At 39.3% G+C, this 21,454-nt stretch overlaps 3 protein-coding genes across 14 annotated transcripts in view; 2 read left to right on the top strand and 1 right to left on the bottom strand.

Annotated features, from left to right (window-relative positions):
• Positions 1-3,562: 3,562 nt before the first annotated feature.
• On the bottom strand, positions 3,563-13,625 carry meaf6 (MYST/Esa1-associated factor 6). Of its 4 annotated transcripts, none has more exons than XM_044172963.1 (9): positions 13,494-13,625; positions 8,248-8,352; positions 7,342-7,457; positions 6,935-7,022; positions 6,780-6,825; positions 6,476-6,668; positions 5,007-5,036; positions 4,460-4,493; positions 3,563-4,009 (listed from the first exon to the last, which is right to left on the bottom strand). In XM_044172963.1, exons 2-9 carry the CDS (start codon positions 8,335-8,337, stop codon positions 3,995-3,997), a joined length of 612 nt encoding a protein of 203 aa, XP_044028898.1. In that variant the 5' UTR covers positions 8,338-8,352; positions 13,494-13,625; the 3' UTR covers positions 3,563-3,994. The 4 variants fall into 4 exon arrangements, 3 of the variants coding, with proteins under 3 accessions (XP_044028898.1, XP_044028900.1, XP_044028899.1); XM_044172965.1 differs by lacking the exons at positions 8,248-8,352; positions 13,494-13,625 and adding exons at positions 7,591-7,595; positions 7,723-7,765; XR_006375374.1 differs by lacking the exons at positions 5,007-5,036; positions 13,494-13,625 and adding an exon at positions 5,394-5,482 and having other exon boundaries at positions 8,248-8,359.
• stpg1 (sperm-tail PG-rich repeat containing 1) lies at positions 8,457-13,814 on the top strand. Of its 2 annotated transcripts, none has more exons than XM_044172957.1 (8): positions 8,457-8,598; positions 8,679-8,788; positions 8,883-8,984; positions 10,584-10,763; positions 10,872-10,980; positions 11,102-11,270; positions 11,361-11,557; positions 13,117-13,814. In XM_044172957.1, exons 1-8 carry the CDS (start codon positions 8,568-8,570, stop codon positions 13,188-13,190), a joined length of 972 nt encoding a protein of 323 aa, XP_044028892.1. In that variant the 5' UTR covers positions 8,457-8,567; the 3' UTR covers positions 13,191-13,814. The 2 variants fall into 2 exon arrangements, with proteins under 2 accessions (XP_044028892.1, XP_044028893.1); XM_044172958.1 differs by having other exon boundaries at positions 8,459-8,598; positions 8,682-8,788.
• A 5,396-nt stretch (positions 13,815-19,210) lies between these two features.
• LOC122865031 (MAP7 domain-containing protein 1-like) overlaps positions 19,211-21,454 on the top strand; it is a 46,640-nt gene continuing 44,396 nt past the window's right edge. For 4 of the 8 annotated variants that reach the window (XM_044172949.1, XM_044172953.1, XM_044172951.1 and 1 more), the window contains exon 1: positions 19,212-19,601. In XM_044172949.1, coding sequence (XP_044028884.1) covers positions 19,535-19,601 — 67 coding nt within the window. In that variant the 5' untranslated portion in view covers positions 19,212-19,534. Of the gene's footprint in view, positions 19,606-21,454 lie in introns of all 8 variants that reach the window. The other 4 variants (XM_044172950.1, XM_044172948.1, XM_044172954.1 and 1 more) reach the window with 3 other exon arrangements.

Raw genomic sequence — 21,454 nt, 5'->3', positions numbered from 1 at the left:
TAGTTATGAATCACCAACCCAGGTAAAGAAGTGAATGCTCTGGTGAAACTTAGTTGTGAAGTTAGGAGGATAAAGGTCTCACAACACCCCTCAAAGCATATCTGCCTGTTAGAGCAATAAAGTAGTGAAAAGGGTCAAATACACAGTAAAAACAATCTACAGCAATGCTAGCAGCTCTGAGGATGCACTTTGAGCTAAATGCTAACGTCAGCATCCTAACATATTGATTATGACAATGCTAACATTGCTGATAATTACAGCAGCTGTAATGAGCACCATGGTTGACATCTTAGTTTAGCATGTTAGCATGCTAACATTTGCTAATTTGCAATAAACACAAACTACAGCTGATGCTAATGTTTGTTTTTTTTATTTAACCTTTATTTAAATCTCGGGGAATCATTGAGGGAATGTCCTCATTTTCAATGATGTCGAGAGTACAAAACAGAATAAATACACACAAAAAATAAGTAATGAGAAAACAAACAGACAGCAACTGAACACAGTTAAAAACAATTACATTCAAGTGGGGAGTAGTTTGTAATCATGGTTTTAAATTGACCTATAGGTACAAATGTTTTAGTGTTTAGTGAGTTTTAGTGTGTTATAAAGTGTGTGTAGCACAAAAACCAAATTTAGTGTTAGCAAGTGGGACATCAAGCTTCAACCAATCACTAAATCGAGTCCAATAATGACTGTGGGACCAGTTTAATAAGGAAGTGATGTATTGTGGCAAGGTGCCCTTAAGAGCTATATAAATAAATAGAAACCAATGCCTGTCACGTCTTACTGTTAGATGTCATTAATCTTTCAGGCATTTAGTCACAAACCAAAGTATTGGACAAATTAAAGGTTTGGCCTGATGATGGCGGTAGATGAAAAAGTTAAGGGATCACCAGAGTTTTTACAATTCATCCTGAGGGGAACATGTCTGAACCAAATTTCATGGCAATCCATCCAACAATTGTTGAGGTATTTTACTAAAAAATAATATTGTAAACCTCATGGATCGCCCATAGACTTTATATACAGTCCATAGGATCACCTTTAGGTGATCCCATAGCCCGTCCCTTTAGGAGACTAGCAGACGGTCCTGAGTTTATTCAGGCTATGAGAGAAGTGACCATGAGCACAGATTATGACCGATTTATTCGCCCCATAGTCACCGAAGTAAATATTGGACCCATTTTCAATAATGAGTGAAAACTTTGACCAGCAGATTGCGCTAAATGAAAGACTAAAGTCAGCAGATGTCATCTGGGGACCATGAATGTCTGTGCAAAATTTCATGGCAATAAATCCAATTGTTGAGATATTTCACTAAAAATGAATAAAATCAACCTCACTGGCATCAAAGGAAAAGTTAGGGGATCACCAATAGACCTTACATACAGTGTATGAGAATGTCTGTACAACATTTCACGGCAATACATCCTGTAGATGTTGCGATATTTCAGTCTGAACCAAAGTGGTGCACCAACTGACCAACATTGTCATCCACAGCTAAAATGCTAACTGCCTGCTAGAAAAATAGAGCAGTAAAAAGTCATTGTGTCATTCCTACCGATGAAATGTGACTCTGGGAAGGAGCGGTGGTGGAGCAGCATGAAACCAAGGAGTGCATTCCAGGGATGGACTCTTCCCAGTCAGTCTCTCCATCATATGTGTTTGTTAGCAGCTCTGGTTCCCCAGGACGCCTGTGTCCATCCCCCCATGTGGTGATGTTTTAGACCAGTTGTGTCTAATGTGCATGTGTATGAGTTACTCTAAGAGGAGCTTTAAAATGTGTGTTTTTAATCCAAAAATGCAAATAGAGAAGGATATAAACACTAAAACAGCCATAAAGGAAAAGTTTTGACATTTTGGGAAATACCAGCAAGCGGTTAGCTTAGCTGAACATATAATGCGAGCCTGGAAGCAGGGGGAAACAGCTAGCACTGTCAAAAAGTAAAAACTACACCAAGGGTACCCCAGTAGCTCACCTGGAAGCGCACGCACCCTGTACCAAGGCTGAGTCCTCACCACAGTGACACGGGTTCGATGCCAGCCCGGGGCCCTTTGCTGCATGTCATCCCCTCTCTCTCTCTCTCTCCCGCCTTTACCTGTCATTCTTCAGCTGCCCCTATCTAATAAAAGGCAAAGAAAAGCCTGAAAACATATATACAAATATATATATAAAAAAACAGCTCTAGCTCCATATGTCATTAGCAGACAGATATGAGAGTGGTATCTATCTTCTTAACTGGTGGCAAACAAGCAAATTTCCCGAAATGCTAAGATATTGCAAAAATGTATATCTGGATTAAAGCATTAACGGTAATAAATACTAAATTAACTCATATAATCCCCCTTTCATTTGGTCATATGATTGGGAGTAAGTTCCATCAGTTACTACTATGAAATATGAAGATCAGAAACCTTGTACTCACGAAACACCTGTGGAAAAACCTTTTCCAACTACATCAGTGACCTCCTCACTGTTATGAAAAAATTTAAAACTCATCCTTTCAAACTTGCTTTTATCTAAAAACTTATACATTTTTCCTCACCAACAGTAGCAGTACTTTATTGCTAATTTTATGTCTTTTGCCTTGCTTCTACATTCAAATGTCTTGTGTGCCTTTTCTATCTTTTGTGAAGAACATTGTATTGCATCTTTCTGTATGAAGTGTGCTATAAATAAAGTTCTATTAACTTTATTGTATTGTCTATACTCACTGATAATGTAACACACTCCTGCTAGTATTCAAATTTTTGTGTTTTAATGTTACAAGTTTGTTTTGTCCACATGCATTCAATACAAAAACAAATTATCGTGTAGGATTTGTACAAACAATCTGGACTCCAGGTATAAATGCCCAATCTGAACAAGTGAATAAACATGAAAATGTAAAGTATCAAACCTTCTGTGTTGGTGTTATGTCATTATTTTACAGTATAGCCACCCATGTGTGCTGGCGCTGCCTAGTGAAAAAATCGGTATACTGCATGCCGACTACATGTGGATTAAAAACGTGTTAAAAGCGGTAACTTTCACAAACATTTGTTGACCAAATAGTATAAAAGAAACAACTTTCCGAGTGTTTAAATCATCTATTTGTTAAAACAGCATGAGGTATTGAAGTTGATGACAAAAGCCAGGCAACGCTGTGTAAATAAATAGCATGGGGCTGTCATCAGCTTGTGCTCCGAGTCGCCGGTTTACTTAAGTAACTATTTTCATAAAACAAACAGAACTGTCAGAAGAGAACGCGCTGGCTATTCTCTATATTAGTTAGGTAAACAATGATTATAGTTGAGCTCTTTAAAACAGCTGTTCTTCCATAATATAACTTTTTATGGACCATGTCTGTGGGAACTCCATCCAACAATGGGTCAAGTTTCACTGGCATGCATCTGCCACTGATCGACACAAAAAAACAACAGATTTAGTGTGATTATTAGAAAAAGCAGGGACTTATCAGCCACTTCACAACATCCAACAATCCCTTAACTGCTGTGATGAATGACAGCACTGCCTTCACTAACAGCTACAGACATTTTAATAAACAACCAAAACATATTCACGTTACTGGTATTTTATTCTTTTTTTGAAAAACAAACCATGTAATAAAAGAATCCGGGTATTCAGGGGTTATACGACTATGTGACACTTAACAAAGAGCATAACTCTCTTACAATGGGAAACATGGAAATTAACTACATAATAAATACAATCTTTTTTAACACTATACAAGATGGTGTGTTACTGGAGGTGGGCCTCATCAGGCCTTAAGTAACATGCAACACCATATTTCTACTTAATTGGTAGGTCAAAAATCTTAACCATGACCAAAGGTAGGTGGCAGGGGGAATGTTTCAAGCAATACACACAGTACAGGTGGAAATATGACAACCGGAGGGGGGAAAGGCATAAAAAGTTCACAAAGTCCAGAAATCTTGTGTTTCTCTATACGTGTCCTCATGTGTGTCCAAGGTGTTCCAGTCGTCCTTGTTAAGTTGAATAATCCTGCAGGAGGACAGAGGACAAGGAATGAGAAAATCTACTGAAGTAAAGACAGTGATCACAGTCAGAGCTGCAACAGGAAAAAAAATTAATCAGCATCTATTTTGATAATAGAATCATCGTTCGAGTCATTATTAAGCAAAAATGCTAAATATTTGCTGTTTCCAGCTTCTAAAATGTGAGAAGTTAATGCTTTTCTTTGTCATACATGATAGTAAACTGAATGTATTTGGGTTTTGGACTGTTGGTTGGACAAAACAAGACATTTACTGATGCCACCTTGAGCTCTGGCAAATTATAATGGCCATTTTTCACAATTTTCTCACATTTTATAGACAAAATGATTAATCGAGAAAATAACCGCCATTTTAAATTGCTAATGAAAATAATTGTTAGTTGCAGCCCAAATAACAGAAGTTTCAGATAAAATAAAGCAAAAAGAACTCAACTTACAGCTCTTGGTTTCTTGTTAACCTTCATGTCAAATCTGAAATAAAAACAAAGTACAGCTGCATTAGACATTAACAGATCATAAACTTGGTTTTGATGAGAATTATGGTAAAAGTGGAACCACTACTGTGTCATGAAGAAGCCTAAAAACAAGCCCATAACAAGAACGCTAAATGGCCATGTGTTTGTTCTTGTTTGTGCACAAATCAGTAGCCAAACCAGCATCTGACAAGACCAGCAATGTTTTATTTAATTGCTGGAATTGGGGAAGCACACATGAAATGAATCAGGGGTCAGAAAGATGTGAAAATACCCCAGTAACAAGCAAGAATATCTAATGGAGTTCAGAGTGCTGGATGCTGATATGCATTCAAAATTAAAGAACAAAGTGTTGGACATGCAGTATGGCTGAATAACTAGCAGGCTTAAACTCAAACTCTAGGACAACAGAAGCAGACAGATCAGGAAAAACAGTGGAAAAGTTGAGGATGGGGTTTACAGCAGGCAGGATGTTAACACCACAGGAGCAGGAAGTAAAATTCAGACTTACTCAAAGTCATAATCAAACATGGCAGAAGGACTGGGGGGCAGCATTAGGGGAAGGAAGAAAGCAGCAGCTGTTAGTTCACCAACCTGAGTCTAAATCCCTACGTCTACATAATACTGCAGTCCAGACTTTACAGAGTGAGAGAACCACTTCTTCACAGTGTGTTAGGTGAGGCACCTGCTGTGTTAATATGTGGTTTCAACAGTGAAGTCTGAGTCAGGAAAAACAGGTTGATATTAAATAGGTGAGCAACACAGTGACATGACACACTGCAAAGCAACCTATTAGATCTTCTTTGTATTGTAAACAACAATTCTACTAACCAGTAATTTGTTAACTGTTCACCCAATCCAACTACATTAACTCTTAAAATAACAAAACTAGACTTACCATTAAACAATCAGTGCGCTTAACATGCTCTTGAGTCAGTATTTAATTAGGTGTCGGATTCCCCAAAATATAAGAGGTTACCAAGACAACTAAAGATATGAGAAAGAAAAACATACTGCATTGGCCTGGAAATAAGACAATATTGTTTTTCCGGGAATTGCATTTGTACAAGTATTACATTTGAGAACCTTACATTTACATATTCACAACATCAGATATTCCTTTCAATTTAACAAGAGAAAAGGGCTGAGGACTATCTTATTCTTGGACTAACAGTGTCTCAGGGAAACTTTCCCAACAGGACTAGTCTGAAAGCATTCTGTATTTTCAAAGTTAAATGTTTTCAAAAAACAAGCGTTGGAAAAGGGAGGTTTATTTTTCCAGGCTCTTCTCTAATTTTTGCTGTTTTCTTGTAAAATAATTGGTACTTTGAGCTCTTTGGGTCACTAAAAATCCTTCAAATGAAACAACTTAAGGAGCTACTGGGATTCAGTATTTTGCTCAAGCACACTTTGACATGTGGACAGGAGGAACCTGGGATTGAAATACCGATCATTACACATAGCCATGCAGCCCGGTATTCCGGTATTTAAAATTAAATTAATTTATCTTAATTCAAAGTCTGACTGAAACTGACACAAAGTAGCCTCTATACAAGTCTAACTGAGTCAGTTTCCACAGCTGAACAATTTACTTTTTGTAACATTCAGACCGCTGTCAGGAAGTGTCTGAATATGAATCAGAAAGCATTTCGTATCATAAGACACTTCAAATGACTAAACCATGGTACCAAAATAAGGACAGGGTAAGGGGAAAATCTTACCTGACCTGCTGCATGTATTTTAAGGTAACTAGGTTTTACTACGGTGCATGTACACACATTGTACAACTTCCAACATAACCCACTTTCTCCCAGTAACCTGGTTTCTTGTGTGCATGTAAACAAACCAAATCAGGTATGAACAGACTCAACTCCTTAATCAAGAAATCCTGAAATTGGATGCCAATCAACAGCACAATCAGAAGGAAAAAGATGTAGATATTAAACGGCATGCTGACACACTGCGTCTTGTATCTTGTACCTGTGTCTGTTTTTGTTCTTCCTCTTCTTGTGGCTCGCGTGATGGCTGCCTGAGGAGGAAGATGAGGCAGCCTTCTGAGGCTTTAGGTCCTGCAGCGTCGAGTCCACATCTTCTGTGTCCTCCTGGCTTGGCTCGTTCTCTTGGTTCTGGAGATCTGGCGAGCCGTCGCTTTCCGTGCCGCTGCCTGCCTCACCTGACGGGACCCAAACAACAGCACAAACTCAGTGTCAGAAACTACCAGAGACTACGAAGGAGAAACGTCTCCAACGCTGATTGGCTAGAGAAAGTTACAAAAACAACTCACGTTTTTCATTCATGTGATCCGGTATCCCACCAAGTGCACATACTGCCTGCCATTCAAAACAGAGAGTGCAGTTGCATTAACAGTTCTTTTCTTGTCATGCAGCAAATGAGCAACTAATATATTGTGTGAAAAAGTCCAGTGAGAGAGAGACTTACTGCAACTGATGTGACAGATGACTTGCTGAATAAACGCTCTGCTTCCTTGAATTTCCTATTCCTTCTATCAGTCTTACTATTGGAGTTCCTGTTAGAAGTACAGAAATATGGTTAGGCAAGTAGCTCATGATCAAGTGCAATGACACAAATTTCCCACCATGCATCTGATCATTAACCCCATAACACTTAGTGTTGAACCATTTCCCTATCATTTTTAATCTTATAACAAAGCTTAAGAGAAAACTAGTCTGGTTTCTGGTAAAGTAATGAAAATGGTTTACACACCTTGTACTTGTTAATTTTGAGATGATTGAGATGAAGATACTCTAGTATTTCACTTATCTTCTTCTCTTCTGCAGACTTGAAAAAAAATCATGCAGACAGCCGGAGAGTAATCTGATACTTACTTTTGGTTGGTGAGGTATCGGTCCCATCCTCTGATGATGTTGCCATACATCTGGGTGTCTTCTAGGTAGCTGCCTTCAAATGCATATATTTGTCTTTCCAAGTTCACCAGCGTCTCCTTTGATATTTGTGAAATCAAACAGAGAAAAAAAGGAGTAAGTACTGTGCACAGATGATCAGACAGATGTGTAGACTCTCGATTTGATTTCGGGTTGGTTTTATTGACAGGGATGCAGAGACAGATGAGTTACCTTAGCTGAAAGCAGGATAGAGATGAGAAGGAGAGACAACTACCATGAATTAATATTTGCACCATGCATTTTCCTCTGCAATGCTGTCCAAAATGTTTGGAGCCTGAATATGTGATCGCTAGCCAAACTAACCATGGATGCATAACGTTAATAAACCCATACAGCTAAAATACCGCGAGAACTTTGCTAAACCGGGCGGCGGCTAAAATGTAGCTATGCTAACAGTTAGCTAGCGAGCATGTTCAGCCAACAACGCTAAAGCAATGCCCGTGAGCGCCAAAATGGTAAAATTTAAAATAACAAAAAAAAAATGCCACACTTGTTGTTGAGTGTTGTAATTAAACATTACCAGCAGAGTCAACATTAGATAGCTAGACAACAGCTAATAACGCTACTCTCTCTACAGTATTGTCTTAATAGCAGCTCGCTAGCCAAGTTAGCAGGATCAAAAGGCAAAACTGAAGTGAACTGAGCAGAAGCAAACCGAGAGATAGCTAACGTTAGCAACTTCTATCGTTAGCTAGCTTAGCACTCAGCAAGGCCTCGGCTAGCAAACGGCGAACGCTGAGATTCAAGTTACAGTTAGCTGTAATCCTAAATGGCAAAACACTTAATGCCGCTTTCATCTTTGACGAAATTGCAGTAACATGAACTTACAGCAAGTTCTTGTTTCCTCTTCACTAGTTCGGCGAGCTCCCGGCGGGTGTCCGGGATCTGTGGAGGAGTCGCCTTCGCATGCATCGCCATGATGGATGTAGCTATCTAGAAACAAAACAGAGGCGGGTTGGTATAAAGCGCCTGATAAACCGCCATTTTGCCGATAGATGGCGCTAAAAGACCGCAACAGGACGTCAGATCGAACCACGCTGTGTTTTTACGTCGCCATAGCAACATGATCTGTGAGGACGCTGAGTGTGTAAATGGCGTCAGATTGACTGACTTCAACAGTAACTTTCTACATGATATCCAGCTGAACCATGGGCAACATGTACCGAGGGTGTAATAAAAGTGAGTCTAAGTGAAAGCTTTATTTAATTTTTTAGCTAAAAAAAATGCAATGTGACATACTGGTTCCTTTGATCTTAAAGCAGATAACATACCAACGATACCAACGAAATACCAAAGAGCGCTGATAACAAATCAAGAAAAGAAAGGGTTTTCATCTCAAGCTAAGAGATTCCCTTCACAAGTCTGCCTGGTAGGGAATCTGACTCTCCCAACATCACTATAAATTAACAGCTAAAAAAAAAGAAAAGAAAAAATAACAGCATGATGATGTGTATTTGTTTCAGAATGAAAATCCAGGACCAGGCAGCTATGGCTGTATCACCAGCGCTGAAGTCAAAAGTCCTTCCTTCTCAAAGAAAGGCACCGCAGGCTTTGTTGCATCCAAGGTCAGGTCCCAATGTCATTTGTACTGATTTCAGGCGCATGCTGAGCAAGGCCAGGATTATTGAAATACTGAAGTCAAGTTAAAAAAAAAAAAAGTCCTAATTATTTGAAACCATCATATTTTATTCATTCTGTTATTTGTTTAACTGTTCTGCAAATCTTATTTCCCAACATGACATGGCAGTGTTGGTCTGTACACCACTTTGGTTCAGACTGAATTATCTCAGCATCTGTTGGATGTATTGTCATTACATTTTGTACAGACATTCATGGCCCCCAGAGGATGAACCCTACTGACTTTGGTGATCCCCTGACTTTTCCTCTAGCACCATCAACAGGTTGACTTTAATTGACATATCTCGACAACTATTGGATGGATTGCCATGAAATCTTTAACTCCTCCCTCTAAGTGTCAGTCTGTATGACCCTAAGTCATTAAACTGGACATTGATCATTACATCTATGCAATACTTGACATAATTGTGCAATATCCTGTGTTAATACTCCTGGACAATATACTTAAATTCCCTATTTATTGATATTGATATTTATTCACGCCCTGCGACGAGTTGGCCACTGTCCAGGGTGTGCCCTGCCTAAGGCCCGAAGTCACTGGGATAGGCTCCAGTCACCCGCGACCCCCTAACGGGGACCAAGCGGTAGAAAATGGATGGATGGATGGATGGATATTTATTCATACCTCTATTACTGCTGTGCATTATCCTCCGTCTCATTATAAATAAGCTACACTTAACTTGGCAGTTCATGCACTATTACCTTATACCATATTATTATCATCAACCGGTAAACCCACTTTGTACTTCACACTTTTTATTTTATACTTATACCCACTTGGTACTTAATTTATTATCTGACCTGTATTATAGTGTATTATATTTTTTTGCCTAGTACTTCTATTCCTGTGTGCACTGACGTGATAGTGAGCCGCTGTAGCAAAAGAGTTTCCCCTCGGGGATCAATAAAGTATTTCTGATTCTGATTCTGAAATTTGGTAAAGATATATACAGTATAGTGCAGAGAAGATGAATATTAATGACTTTGGTGATCCCCTGACTTTTCCTGTAGCACCAGCAGGTCAAAGTTTCCACTTATCGTGTGAAATATCTCAACCTCTTCATGATGGATTGCATACATTTTGGACAGACACTCATGGTTTCCAAACGATGTCTCCTAATAGCTTTGGTGCCACCATCTGGTCAAAATTTTAATTTGTTCAATACTTTGGTTTTGCTAATTAGCCAATGTTAGCATGCTAACATGCCAAACTAAGATGGTAAACATCATACTTGCTTAACCTCAGCATGTTAGCATTGTCATTGTGAGCATGTTGCCATGCTAGCATTAGCATTTAGCTCAAAGCCTAAACATAGAGCCACAAGTGTGTAGACTCTTAGTCTTGCTAATTGTAGAATATAAATGTACCATAGTGGCAAAAACCCCTCAAATTCCCAGACGAAATACAGATGACATGACCTCAGTGGTAGTTATGGCCCTGAAGCTGAGTTTAGATTCTGCTAATTGCCTGTGAATACACCAGCAGGAGCATTAAACTGGCTTTTTCATATCATCCCCTCCTATAGGCTGCCAGGGCTTCCAGTAACCCACAGAGAAGCATCCCAGGACCTAATGCATACAACCTGCGGAGCTCCCTCAAAGACAAGTATGACTTCAACATTGGAGTCTCCAGGGTGTTCAGGTTGCCTGTGGCTGTGCAGCTGGATGGTCCAAAGCACAGAACTCCAGCCCCGAATCAATATGATGTATGTATGTGAAATATGCAAGTTGCTTTTAAAGAAAGAAGATCTCCTGAGACTGTGCTGTGCATCCTGTAGTTAATGTGCAGCTTTTTGTTTCTTCTGTATGCACAGGTCAGTTGTGGTAGTAGAGAGAGATTCTCCTCTGTGGTTGGTACATCAGCTTTCCTGTCAAAAACTGGACGCAACTGTTTTTACCCAAACAAAAATGTGCCATCACCATGTAAGTTCTCTATGTAAAGCCATGCATAATCTCATTTTATAGGGTTTTTTTTGTGTTCCATCTTTTTTATTCTTAATTGTGGTTATCTTAGTTTTAATCTTACATCATAAATTTGTTAAAGGCCACTATGAAGTGAACAACAACGTAATCCAGTACAGCTCCAAGGCAGTCTTGTCCCCCTTCAAATCAAAAACCCAGAGAATCCCTGCTCCAGTGGACAACTGTGTGCCAGGCCCAGGAGCCTACAGTCCCCATCAGACCCCTGCACCGGTGAAGAAGACCATCCTGCCGTGAGTAAACACACAATATTAATGGATGTGTTCCCCAGTTGTTTCTTTTAGATAGTCTAAAAACGTAAATTCTGTTAACTGTGTTTCAAGGAGGGGATATTACTTGGCAATATCAGCGCCTCCTCTGATTGTTCCTAAGGACCCTCCCCTGCCAGGCCCTGGGCATTATAACATAAGGGATTATAACGGCCTGCCTAAGCATCTCATGCCCACTGCTGCATTTGCATCCAGAACTGAAAGAATACTCCAAAACTCACAGAGCAATGTGAGGTCAGGGCCAGGTCCAGGTAATGCCTACAAATCTACATAAAACATACATACTTACAAACATACTTTTAAAAAAACATGCATTTTACAGGACATTTTGGTTGTTGGTATGTATTTTTCTTATTTCTGTAGACAAATACAGATGATGTGATGTCAGGATATTTCCAGTACAGAAAACCTTTCGGCTCCCTAAAACACAATGAGCAATAAACACCAGGTTTTGTTATCTATCCATAATCAAAGAGAATAGGTTTCTTTCTAGACTAATCATTTTATACATTTCATACACAATTGCAGAATAGGCTGAAATACTGACTTCTGCAGTGGGGTTGTTGTGGTGTGGCATGCCACAATTTTCACACCCTACTTTGCTCGTTGTAGTCACATGCTAATTTTACATCTTTAAATAAATAAATTTGGATTAGATTAGGATTGCTATAAATTTGCATCCCTACTTTCGGGGCTGTTGAAATTGAGTGTGGGAAATGTAGGAAATTGCTGAATTAAATATATGTAAATGAGGCTGGGTAAGGAAAAGTAGGTGCACATAAAAATTTAATGACAACATTTCATCATAAAGTAACTCCTTTAACCCTATCCCTTCCACCTTTTAAGTCTCACTGTTTATCTACGTATCAATAGTTTTGTTCCTTAGGAGCAAAATTTCCAATCCTGCGTAGTTGTTACTAGTCTTTGCTTGTTGTTATACGGCTATCCTAGAAACACGTACATATTAAGTATGGTTGTGTAAAACTTTATAAAGTCAGGGAAGCGGCTGGAAAAATGTGATTTATTGGCTATGTTGCTTTTGTAAATAATTTACTTTCTAGGTTTTGACCCTTGAGTTGACACCTATACAGTCAGAAAGGTTAGTGAGGGTTGACTAGAGTTAACAGCTGCAAGTTACTTTGACTAAAGTTTTGTTGTTGTACTTTAACCTGTGTTATTTATTGGTTATGGTGATAAGCTAAACCCACATTAGCCCACAAACCTCACAGATTTCAAAGATTAGTTGGATTACTGCTCCGTAAAATGTGCAACACATCCATATTTGAAGCCAAGAACTGATTTTGAGAGTTAGATTAACACAAGTAGCACGAAAATGCATTTTTTGCCCTGGAGCTGAATGGGTAAATTCTCCACCTACACCAACATTTAAACAGGGAATGCCCCTGACTTTTGGGATTTTAGTGAGAGACCAAAGCTCTTGCTCACTTAACATTCATCTCTGCCTCTTATCGCCTGAATCGAGAGGGAAGTGTAACTCCCCTGCAACTGGTCGCTGTCCTGTTATATAAAGTTCAACATGATTTTAAACTTTTAGACAAAAGTAGAAATCATGCAGGCAGTGCAGGACTCATTTTTGGTGGGAGTAGAGTAGCTCTGGTTGTCCATTTATCTGACATTACTTTCTCTGGCTATAGGAGAAAGACATGCATGTTGAGAATTGCTAACTGAACTGTTGTTAGCATTAGCAATAACATATACTAAGTCTTAATTTGAGCATTTGAGTATTTCAGTTGCTCATATGTTTGCAAGTATGAAAGCATTAAGTTAAACTTTCTCTCCCTCTTTCCAGGTTTCTATGATCCTCAAATGTTGCCAAAGCAGTCCTTCTTTTACAATGACTCCAGAGTCTGGCTTCCTGTCTGAAGCTTTCAAGGAAACCGGCACTGCAGATATGTACATTTTTCACACACATGAGCTATGATTAGCTGTATCAAAATGCTTACATGCAAGATATGTGTCTCTATGTTTAAATGTACATGGGTTCATGACATTTTTTTTTTTAGATCAGTATTTGTTGAGAAAAAAAAGGATAAATATTAAATGTTTGCAACCATTTAGTCTCTATCTATATGTTTAAGCAGTCCAATGAGATGTGGGCTGTTTTATCCATAGTGGTGATGTAAGGGAATGCCAAAAAACTTGAAAAGCCATATGTTTTATCCTCACCTCAATTTCCTGATGCTCTAATCGGGAGATGATATAGCAGTAAGTGTTGCTGCAGTTCCCGACAGCTGCTGGTCCAGTCAGTGGTACGCCACGGTAACAGCTGAGAGCTTGAGATGACACCAGTGTGCCAACTGCTAGAGGGCAGGCAGCGGGGTGGAGTGCGACTCTGTATGTGAGCAATGTGACTGACGGCAGGGATGGTGTTTAACCCGAAAGACAAATGGACACATCAGTCACTCCCTTTCTCAGATGTTATATTGTTGGAACAGTGGCTTTAACAGTGTAAAAAAGGACAAAATAAAAATGTGAATAATAAAAGGACTACTTCGTAGAAAGGGTTTCAGTCAAAGTCATCTGGACACTGTTTTCAGAATCAAGACGTTTCGGCTCCCATCCGGAAGTCATTCTCCATTGTGAAAATGGTCTGAGAACTCAGAAATTTAAGCTACTCCTGGCTGTGTTTTTGAGTTTCCGAACCAGATCCAAGGTTTTCTGCCCAAAATTCTTCAAAACAAGATGGTGTAGTCCCTCATTCGTCCAGGATGGAACACTCCTGGACGAATGAGGGACTACACCGTCTAAAAGGACTACTGTTTCTTGGCCAGGAACAACTTCCTGCTGGTTGCCTGGCAACTGCAAAACGGCAAATTGTCATTTCTAAACTTTCAGTTTTTGTACGGATTAAACAAACAAGATAACGTGTTAATTAGTGAGTTTTAGAGATGCTGGTAGGCGGATTTTGTTACCTGTCGACAGACCCAGACTAGCTGTTTCCAGTCTTTATACGAAGCTCAGCTAACCGCCTGCTAGCTGTAGCTTCATATTTACCGTACAGATAAAAATATATTGGTATCAATCTTCTCATCTAACTCTCCAAAAAGTGAATAAGCGTGTTTCCCAAAATGTTGAACTTTTGCTTTAAGACAAGTTTGAACTCTGGAAAGCTGTTTCAAACATTGACGTGGCATTTTGCGTTCACCAGATGCAGCTGTTAACGTGGAAATGAATTTCATGGAAAGATATTCTGACAGAATAAAACAACAACATGGTGCCAAAGAGTTATTATTTATACCTCCTGCTTATTTCCATCTGCAAAGACAAAGGATGCGATCCAGTTTAAACCGCAGTGTCATCTGCTCGCAAGGAAACCAGTTGGAGATTTTCCCCTAGCTCTGCTCTCGATAACCACACCAACTGCAGACATGCTTGACTCCCACACTGTAGCAGCTGTGGTTATATTCAGACTCTGACTTCAGCAGTGTGCTCTCCAAATATGTGTGCTCACCCTGTAAAACCAAACCATTGTGTACTTGGGGGTTTTACAGTGAACAGAGCATTTTATAACTCCCTTTTGCAGAGAGAAATGTGCTCTCCCCTCTGGTCAAACGCGCAGGGAGGAACCAGACGAATGTTTTAAGAGTAACTGCAGGCTTTTTGTTGAGAGTCTTTTTGTAGTGCTTTTGTGGTAGTGTGTGTAGGAGTGGCAATTAACTACATGCCTCTATGGGTTTATGGGAGGCTCTCTGAACCTCCCCATGTCTTAGTCAGGTGCAGGCGAGTACGAACATGCACGCCCTCAAAGGAAGTCTCATTGAGAACGCTCTTTGTTGTAGGAAAAGTTCAAGGATACAAGTTGCTCATCGAGCTTCGCTGACTAAAAATCTTACCTTAGTGCTCTAAGGTGCTCTGTCCAGGTACATTAGGTTAGATTTGTCTCTAAATCATACCTATAACAGTCTGAAGGATCCAGTAAAACTAATTTGTCTTGCTAAGGTGCTGCTGCCTGCATCAGAGCTAATCATGCCAATTTGAGCTCGTGTCTGTTGCTTGGCAGTACATCAGTGGATTGCAGGCACGATTTGTTCTGCTGTAATTTCATGAGTCTTGCGTAAAACATTTAAAGACACACGGTGTATTTATGGAGTCCTTGAGAGTCAGAACATGAAGGTATAATGAAATAATATGAGGAAAAACATGGAAAAGCATTTGAGGAGTTTCCTGTCCTGTTTGTCCATCATATTTAGTTTTTTAGCGATGCTACCTGCGCGGCTTAAGGGATGACAATGTGGGTCAGTCGGTCAATCCACTAACACCATCATAAGGTCAAAAAATTTAATTTGTCCAATACTTTGGTTTATAATCAAATACCTGGAAAACTCCAGTCCCATCAGCCTCAGCTGTACTTTATGTTTAGAGCTAATCAGCAAATGTTAGCACGCTAGCACGCTAAACTAAGACAATTGTAAACATCATACCTGCTAAACAAAAGCATGTTGGCTTTGCCATTGTGAGCATGTTAGCTTGCTGATGTTAGCTTTTAGCTCAAAACACCGCTGTAAGTACAGCCTCAAACAGCCTCTTAGACTCTTTTATGCGTTCATACTGGTGCAGTGGATGGTAGATGAGACCTGAGGGGAACGTAAAGGTTTAGCTGTAGTCTGTTTATCGTTTCACTGCCATCTGTGTCTGAATACCTTCACCATGTGCTCTGATAAATTAGGTCATTTATTTATTTTGAGGTTATAGCCTTGAAAATTACCCCCCATAACACATGACTTACAGTAGCAACATTTTCTGGGAAAACAACAAGTTTACAATGTGATCAGTGTCATCAAGCGCCTCTCAGCATGATGTTTCTGGAGAAATAGATTGCAAATCGAGATACGTAGTGGCACGTAGACTGTATGTGTGTTCAGAAAGAGACAAAGGTTCTCCTGCAGATGAACGAGATAGGCGAGGTTTATTGGGCACGCCTGTCTGCTTTTCACCTACCGCTGTATTGCATTTCCTGCCCTTGCATTTCCAAATCCCATTACTGCATCAGCAAATCATTTTTAACAGAGACTCCAGACTCAACAACAGAGCCTTTCACTCCTTCACAGGCACCAACAGTTCAGATCCAACTCCATTAGTCCCACTGGAGCTGCTTCTCTTCCCCCTTTCATGTGTCGCAGGGCGGCCAGTGGATTGATTAGCAGTGTTTCAGCACATCTCAGGCTATCTTTAGCTTCCATGTACCATGTTTAAAGAAATACTTACAAACAAAAGAAGCTATTATCTGCTCAGTCATAAGTCAGCTTAGGTTTTTTAAGAAATATAGTTTTTGAAATTAGAGTTTGACCTGGCAAAGTTTGATTTTAGGCTGAACTATAAGGAATAGGAAAGAGGTAGACCAACGACAGCGAATGATCTGGATGTTAGGAAGTCTATCATCAGCCGCAACCCAAGTGCTTTAGTGTCTTCACCAAGCTAAGTGGGTCATGCATATTTTATCTCTCTAGTAACGCTCACATACATTTGGCCTTTTAGCATGTAGTATAGCTCTAACATCATGTTAAATTATCTATCCTGCTCTAAATGAGCATTCAGGGATTCTTGTAATTATGTTTTTTAACACATATTCGTACTCAGTGCCATCGTTTATGTCCTGCAGATTCAAGAAAAAAAAAACGATGATGAATACGGATGACCTCATCTATAATTAATCATAATTTTTTTTTTAATCCAAATGACCAAAAAAAAAAAAAAAGCATAGTGCGTGTGATTCTGGTCAGACTATTTATAAAATGCCTCTTGTAAAAAATGAATGACACTCCTCCTCAACCCTTCATCTATGAGAGAAGATGTCATATTGAACATTTACCATAGTTTTCATATAATACTAAAGTGTTTTGACAATATCCAAATTATCCTCATATTATCATATTTAAGGGTTCCCGGAATGAACTACTTGTATTTTGATCAAATTACTCCCCAATAAAAGAGTGTTTAATACTGCCATGGTGTCATAAACATTTCATACTGGGTTAGGGTTTGATGCCTTGAGATTATTTTATTTATTCATCCTCCTGCCTGCTGCTTCTCCTTTTATCAGATAAGACTGGGCAGCAGATTTCCTCCTCGAAGACTGACCTCCTCTGTCTCCTGCAGTGGCAGGAAGAGTCATATCAGCTGTTAGCCAGCTTGTCATCAGCAATACTATGAGCAGCATACAGGCAAATAATGCCCACTGTCGCTGTTTATACACCGGAAAGATGATTTAAGCATCTAGTGTGCATCATTTAGTACTTATATAGTATATCCCTAAAGAAATCATGCTTTTTCTACAATGTAGTCTATATAGGATCATTCATTGGTAGGTTTATAGAGACATTTGAAGGCTATTTTGTCTTACTTTTGTTTATTAGTATTCCAGTAATATAGGATTTCTGTTTTCCTGTGGTAATTAAGGCCTATTGCGTCTTTATTAAATTAACATTATAATATTAAGTATAAGCATTTTCCTATCACGTCCGTTAAGTAAAAATTAAAAAAAGTATTTTACTGTTACACATCGTTAATTAAAGTATGCCTAATTGCTGTAGTTACACATGCAGTCAGTTTAATGTGCTGTTTTTCGTGACAACTCACCTAGATCCAGCCAGGCAGCAGGGCTCATTTCAGCTGCTGGAAGTCATCTGATGGATCAAACCATTCGCGGGGTTCAAGAGTTAAATGGACACTTCTGTCCTGTTACTGCGGCTAAAAGCGACGAGAGAGGCCTTACGATAAATAAAATGTATTGTTTCACGTTTTTATACGTCTTCGGTAGATTATTTAGCCTAGTGTTTCATGGGTAAATAAGTTTCTTCCCTTGCGAAACAGTTGGTATAGTCCAGTTGTCCGACATGCGGTTTTTCGCTGCGATTGGCGGCGTCAAGCTAGCAACCGTGAGAAAGAGACTACAACCGGAAATCAAGCAATCCTGCCTTCAGATTAAAATACGGTTTTTAAAATGGAGCCAACCTGAAATGAAACATTTTTATGTAATTGTTCAAAAACGATATTTATTAATAATTTTCTGTGAATGATAATTTCAACCATTTCGACCATAAACGAGGTCAGGAGTAGTATGAGTTCCACTTTGCCATGAAGAAAATTCTGGGACAATAGCTGTATTTTGAGCATGAAAATAATACCAAATTATTACTAACATGTTTGCATTATGTCTGTTTAGTGTTTTACATCATTGTTTGCATGTTTTAATTGTGACTGCAGAACGAAATTGGCTTTAAGCTAAATCTGTTACAATACATTCAAGAGCAGCATTTATCTTTGATATGATATATGTATGATATCATTCTCATACAAAAAATGTGTTGTCAGACCGTCTAAACAAAATTACCACACTTTGCCAATCGTAGAATCCTTCCAAGCTGTCTTCCAAGATTATTGTGTTTGTTTATTTATTACAGCCCCGTCTTGAAATGCATTGTTTATTTTAATTTTGTTTTGTTAAGGTGTATGTAGGCTATATTGTGTGTACATTGAATGTTATGCCATGTCACTTATGTCACATATTGTCTGTGAAAATCAGAAAAATATATCAAAAACTAAACTAAAAAGTTGCAACATACTTACACTAGAGCATAAAAGTTCATTCTTTACCTTAGAAACAATAGTCTGACAAAAAAATGTACTCAAGGTCCGCTTACTAGCTTTTTTTTCCTGCATCTCTTCCTCAGTGGATGGTTTTCTCAGTTGTCATGGAGATAGCTCAGTCTTCTTGGTCACGTGATCTCAAAGCCAACTGAGCAAACTCCGAGAGAGATGCGGTTGAAAGCTCTGGAAAACCCTAGTTAGTGGACCTTGAGTTTTGTGAAAATACGTGAAATTGTGTGGATCAATTTATTCTGGAAATCTTGACCGGAAGTGTTTTTTCCCCATTGACTGTAACTTGACTGCGGTCCTGCGGCTAACAGGACTCACTGACGCTTTTTTATTCCCGCACTGTAGATTTTCCACCAAAGACCCACTGGATTGGACCGAGTCTCTCATTTTAACAAGTTTTCTTATAATTTAACATTTTAAACATTCCCAGCTGTTTTCAGTCGGATCCGGTTTTTATTGCCACATTATTATTTTTTGGTCACTTTTTCCTTTCTATTCCGGTTGGATTTACAAAGGGCGTGTTTGGGCGATCTGTACCGGGAGTTTCATCTCCTGTACTTGTGCGACTCTGAGGAATGACAGCAACTGGAAAAGAACTGCGATCCGCCTGAATGGAAACAATGGATTATAAGGAGCTTGGACATAATTTCGAGGAGAAGCTGACACTAACAGAAAAAAGTGAGTATGTTACAGTCAGACATACATTAAAATAGGTCATGGAAAACGTTGCTGTAGAATTAAGGTGACACTAGGGTGATTTGATTTCCTTAATCTTTCTTATCCTACCAATAATAATGAAAAGTGTGTCGGTATTTTCCAATATATCAGCCTTGTTTATGAAACGCGCCTTCCTGGGAAGTGAACATTTTAGATTGAACAGCTGCAGCAATACAACACATCAGATTTCTCCCACTGAAATATATATATATTTTTAAAAAAGGGATGTTTTTCCGTCCTGGCAACCCGCTGTAATTCCTCCACACCAAACAGCGGGCTGTCTGCATCTCTAACAGGCGAGATCCTGGAAATACTGCACCAAGCTGTGGTCTCCATTACCAAACACAGTCAGTGGTGCACAGAGTGAAGAATGGCCCACACATACAATCTGGCAAGCTGGCACACAGCAAAAACAACATTTCCCCACAATATCAGTGAGATACTAAACAGATCCCTGCAGGAAAACTCTTCTTTTATCTCCTTCTGGTGTTCAGTGTCTTGCTCAGGAGCACTTCGGCTGGCTGATGCAGAGCTTCAACATCTGCATCTGTAACTGATCGTGTCTCAAACTGCTATTTGTAGCTCATCCAGTAGCCCAGAGAAGATTTTATTTCAATGAAATCCTTATAATTATGCACAAGTAAGCTGATATTAGACCCATGGACAATTTAATTAGGCTGGTATTCACTCCAGAATTATAGATTCAATGATTTTGCCTGTGATTTTGTGATTTATTTATTTTTTGTAGACAATGAAGGTCTGAAGATCTGCTTGTGAAAGTTGTTTTTCTCTCTGGATCTGGCTCATATGAATTTGTAGTGTCTTGTATGTGTGACACAGTTATAAAACCCCCCTCCCAGAATGAATCCATCCATATTAAGATATATAAAAGCACAGAAGACGGGCCTCATGCTGCCTCCTCCACCTCCATCACACACCTTCCCTTTGACCTGTGTACTGGTAGAAGGTGACTCTGTTCACTGGCAGCCCCCCCACCCCATTTCCACTTGATGTGGAGAGCGTTGGATGGAGGGAGAAACAATCTGCTGCAGCTTTTCATCACTGCAAAGGGAGGCCGTTGTGGTGCTCGCTCGCTGCATGTGTGGGAGTCTAATGTTGCAAGAAGAAGAATAGCTGGATGGATACTGGAACTGTGACGCCATTACTGATATCAGTATCTGGGAGCTCGATAACAATATATCAGCTGTAGTAATTGTTTTTTTTTAACATGCGGCATCACAAAAACAAAAAACAGGGGCATTAAAGGGAAGAACATGTTATCAGGGAATTTCCCTCACAGCATAAACACATGACATAAACAAACAATCTTGATACGGATCCCTTAGATTTGTTTTTCTTTTAAACTGTGACCAGGATATTTACTGAGCGAGACATTTTACAGTGCAGAAATCAACTTGTCACTTCTCACTATGTACTGGTGACGTGTGTCGTATATGACGTATATCTATTGTATTATAGCATCGTTATAGCATTTCTGCAGTGCAGTGCCTTGTGACTTATCGTCCGACAGATATATGTGCAGTAATCTTATATTGGCCTGGACGATTAATCGTTCTAGCTCTAATAGCAAGCCCTTAACAAGCATAAGCCTGAACACGACATATCCAAAATAAAATGGCTCCTGTTCTTGACTCCTTTTGGTTACAGTCATGATCCTGGTCTCTTTTGAAAGGAAACTCTTTGGAGTTTACAATCAAAAAGTCGGACTTAGTCTAAAGTGATACTGAGCAACGTTTACAGAGGTTGTAAGGTTATTGCCGCAGTGATATTTGGATCTTAAAATGGTTTACACT

Source organism: Siniperca chuatsi, linkage group LG17, assembly GCF_020085105.1.
Source record: "Siniperca chuatsi isolate FFG_IHB_CAS linkage group LG17, ASM2008510v1, whole genome shotgun sequence".
In the NCBI taxonomy this organism is placed as follows: Eukaryota; Metazoa; Chordata; class Actinopteri; order Centrarchiformes; family Sinipercidae; genus Siniperca; species Siniperca chuatsi.
Note: the sequence above shows the minus strand (reverse complement) of the source record. Positions and strands in the feature narration are given on the sequence as shown.

What these genes read in the sequence shown, in the direction of transcription:
- meaf6 (XM_044172963.1), bottom strand. Translation starts at nt 8,337, where the DNA reads ATGGCGATGCATGCGAAGGCGACTCCTCCACAGATCCCGGACACCCGC. An exon ending in AGAGGAAACAAGAACTTGCT is followed by an intron (nt 7,458 to 8,247) that starts GTAAGTTCATGT and finishes CAAATATCAAAG; the next exon opens with GAGACGCTGGTGAACTTGGA. An exon ending in CGATACCTCACCAACCAAAA is followed by an intron (nt 7,023 to 7,341) that starts GTAAGTATCAGA and finishes TACTTCTAACAG; the next exon opens with GAACTCCAATAGTAAGACTG.
- stpg1 (XM_044172957.1), top strand. Translation starts at nt 8,568, where the DNA reads ATGGGCAACATGTACCGAGGGTGTAATAAAA. An exon ending in GTACCGAGGGTGTAATAAAA is followed by an intron (nt 8,599 to 8,678) that starts GTGAGTCTAAGT and finishes TTGATCTTAAAG; the next exon opens with CAGATAACATACCAACGATA. An exon ending in CAGGCTTTGTTGCATCCAAG is followed by an intron (nt 8,985 to 10,583) that starts GTCAGGTCCCAA and finishes CCCCTCCTATAG; the next exon opens with GCTGCCAGGGCTTCCAGTAA.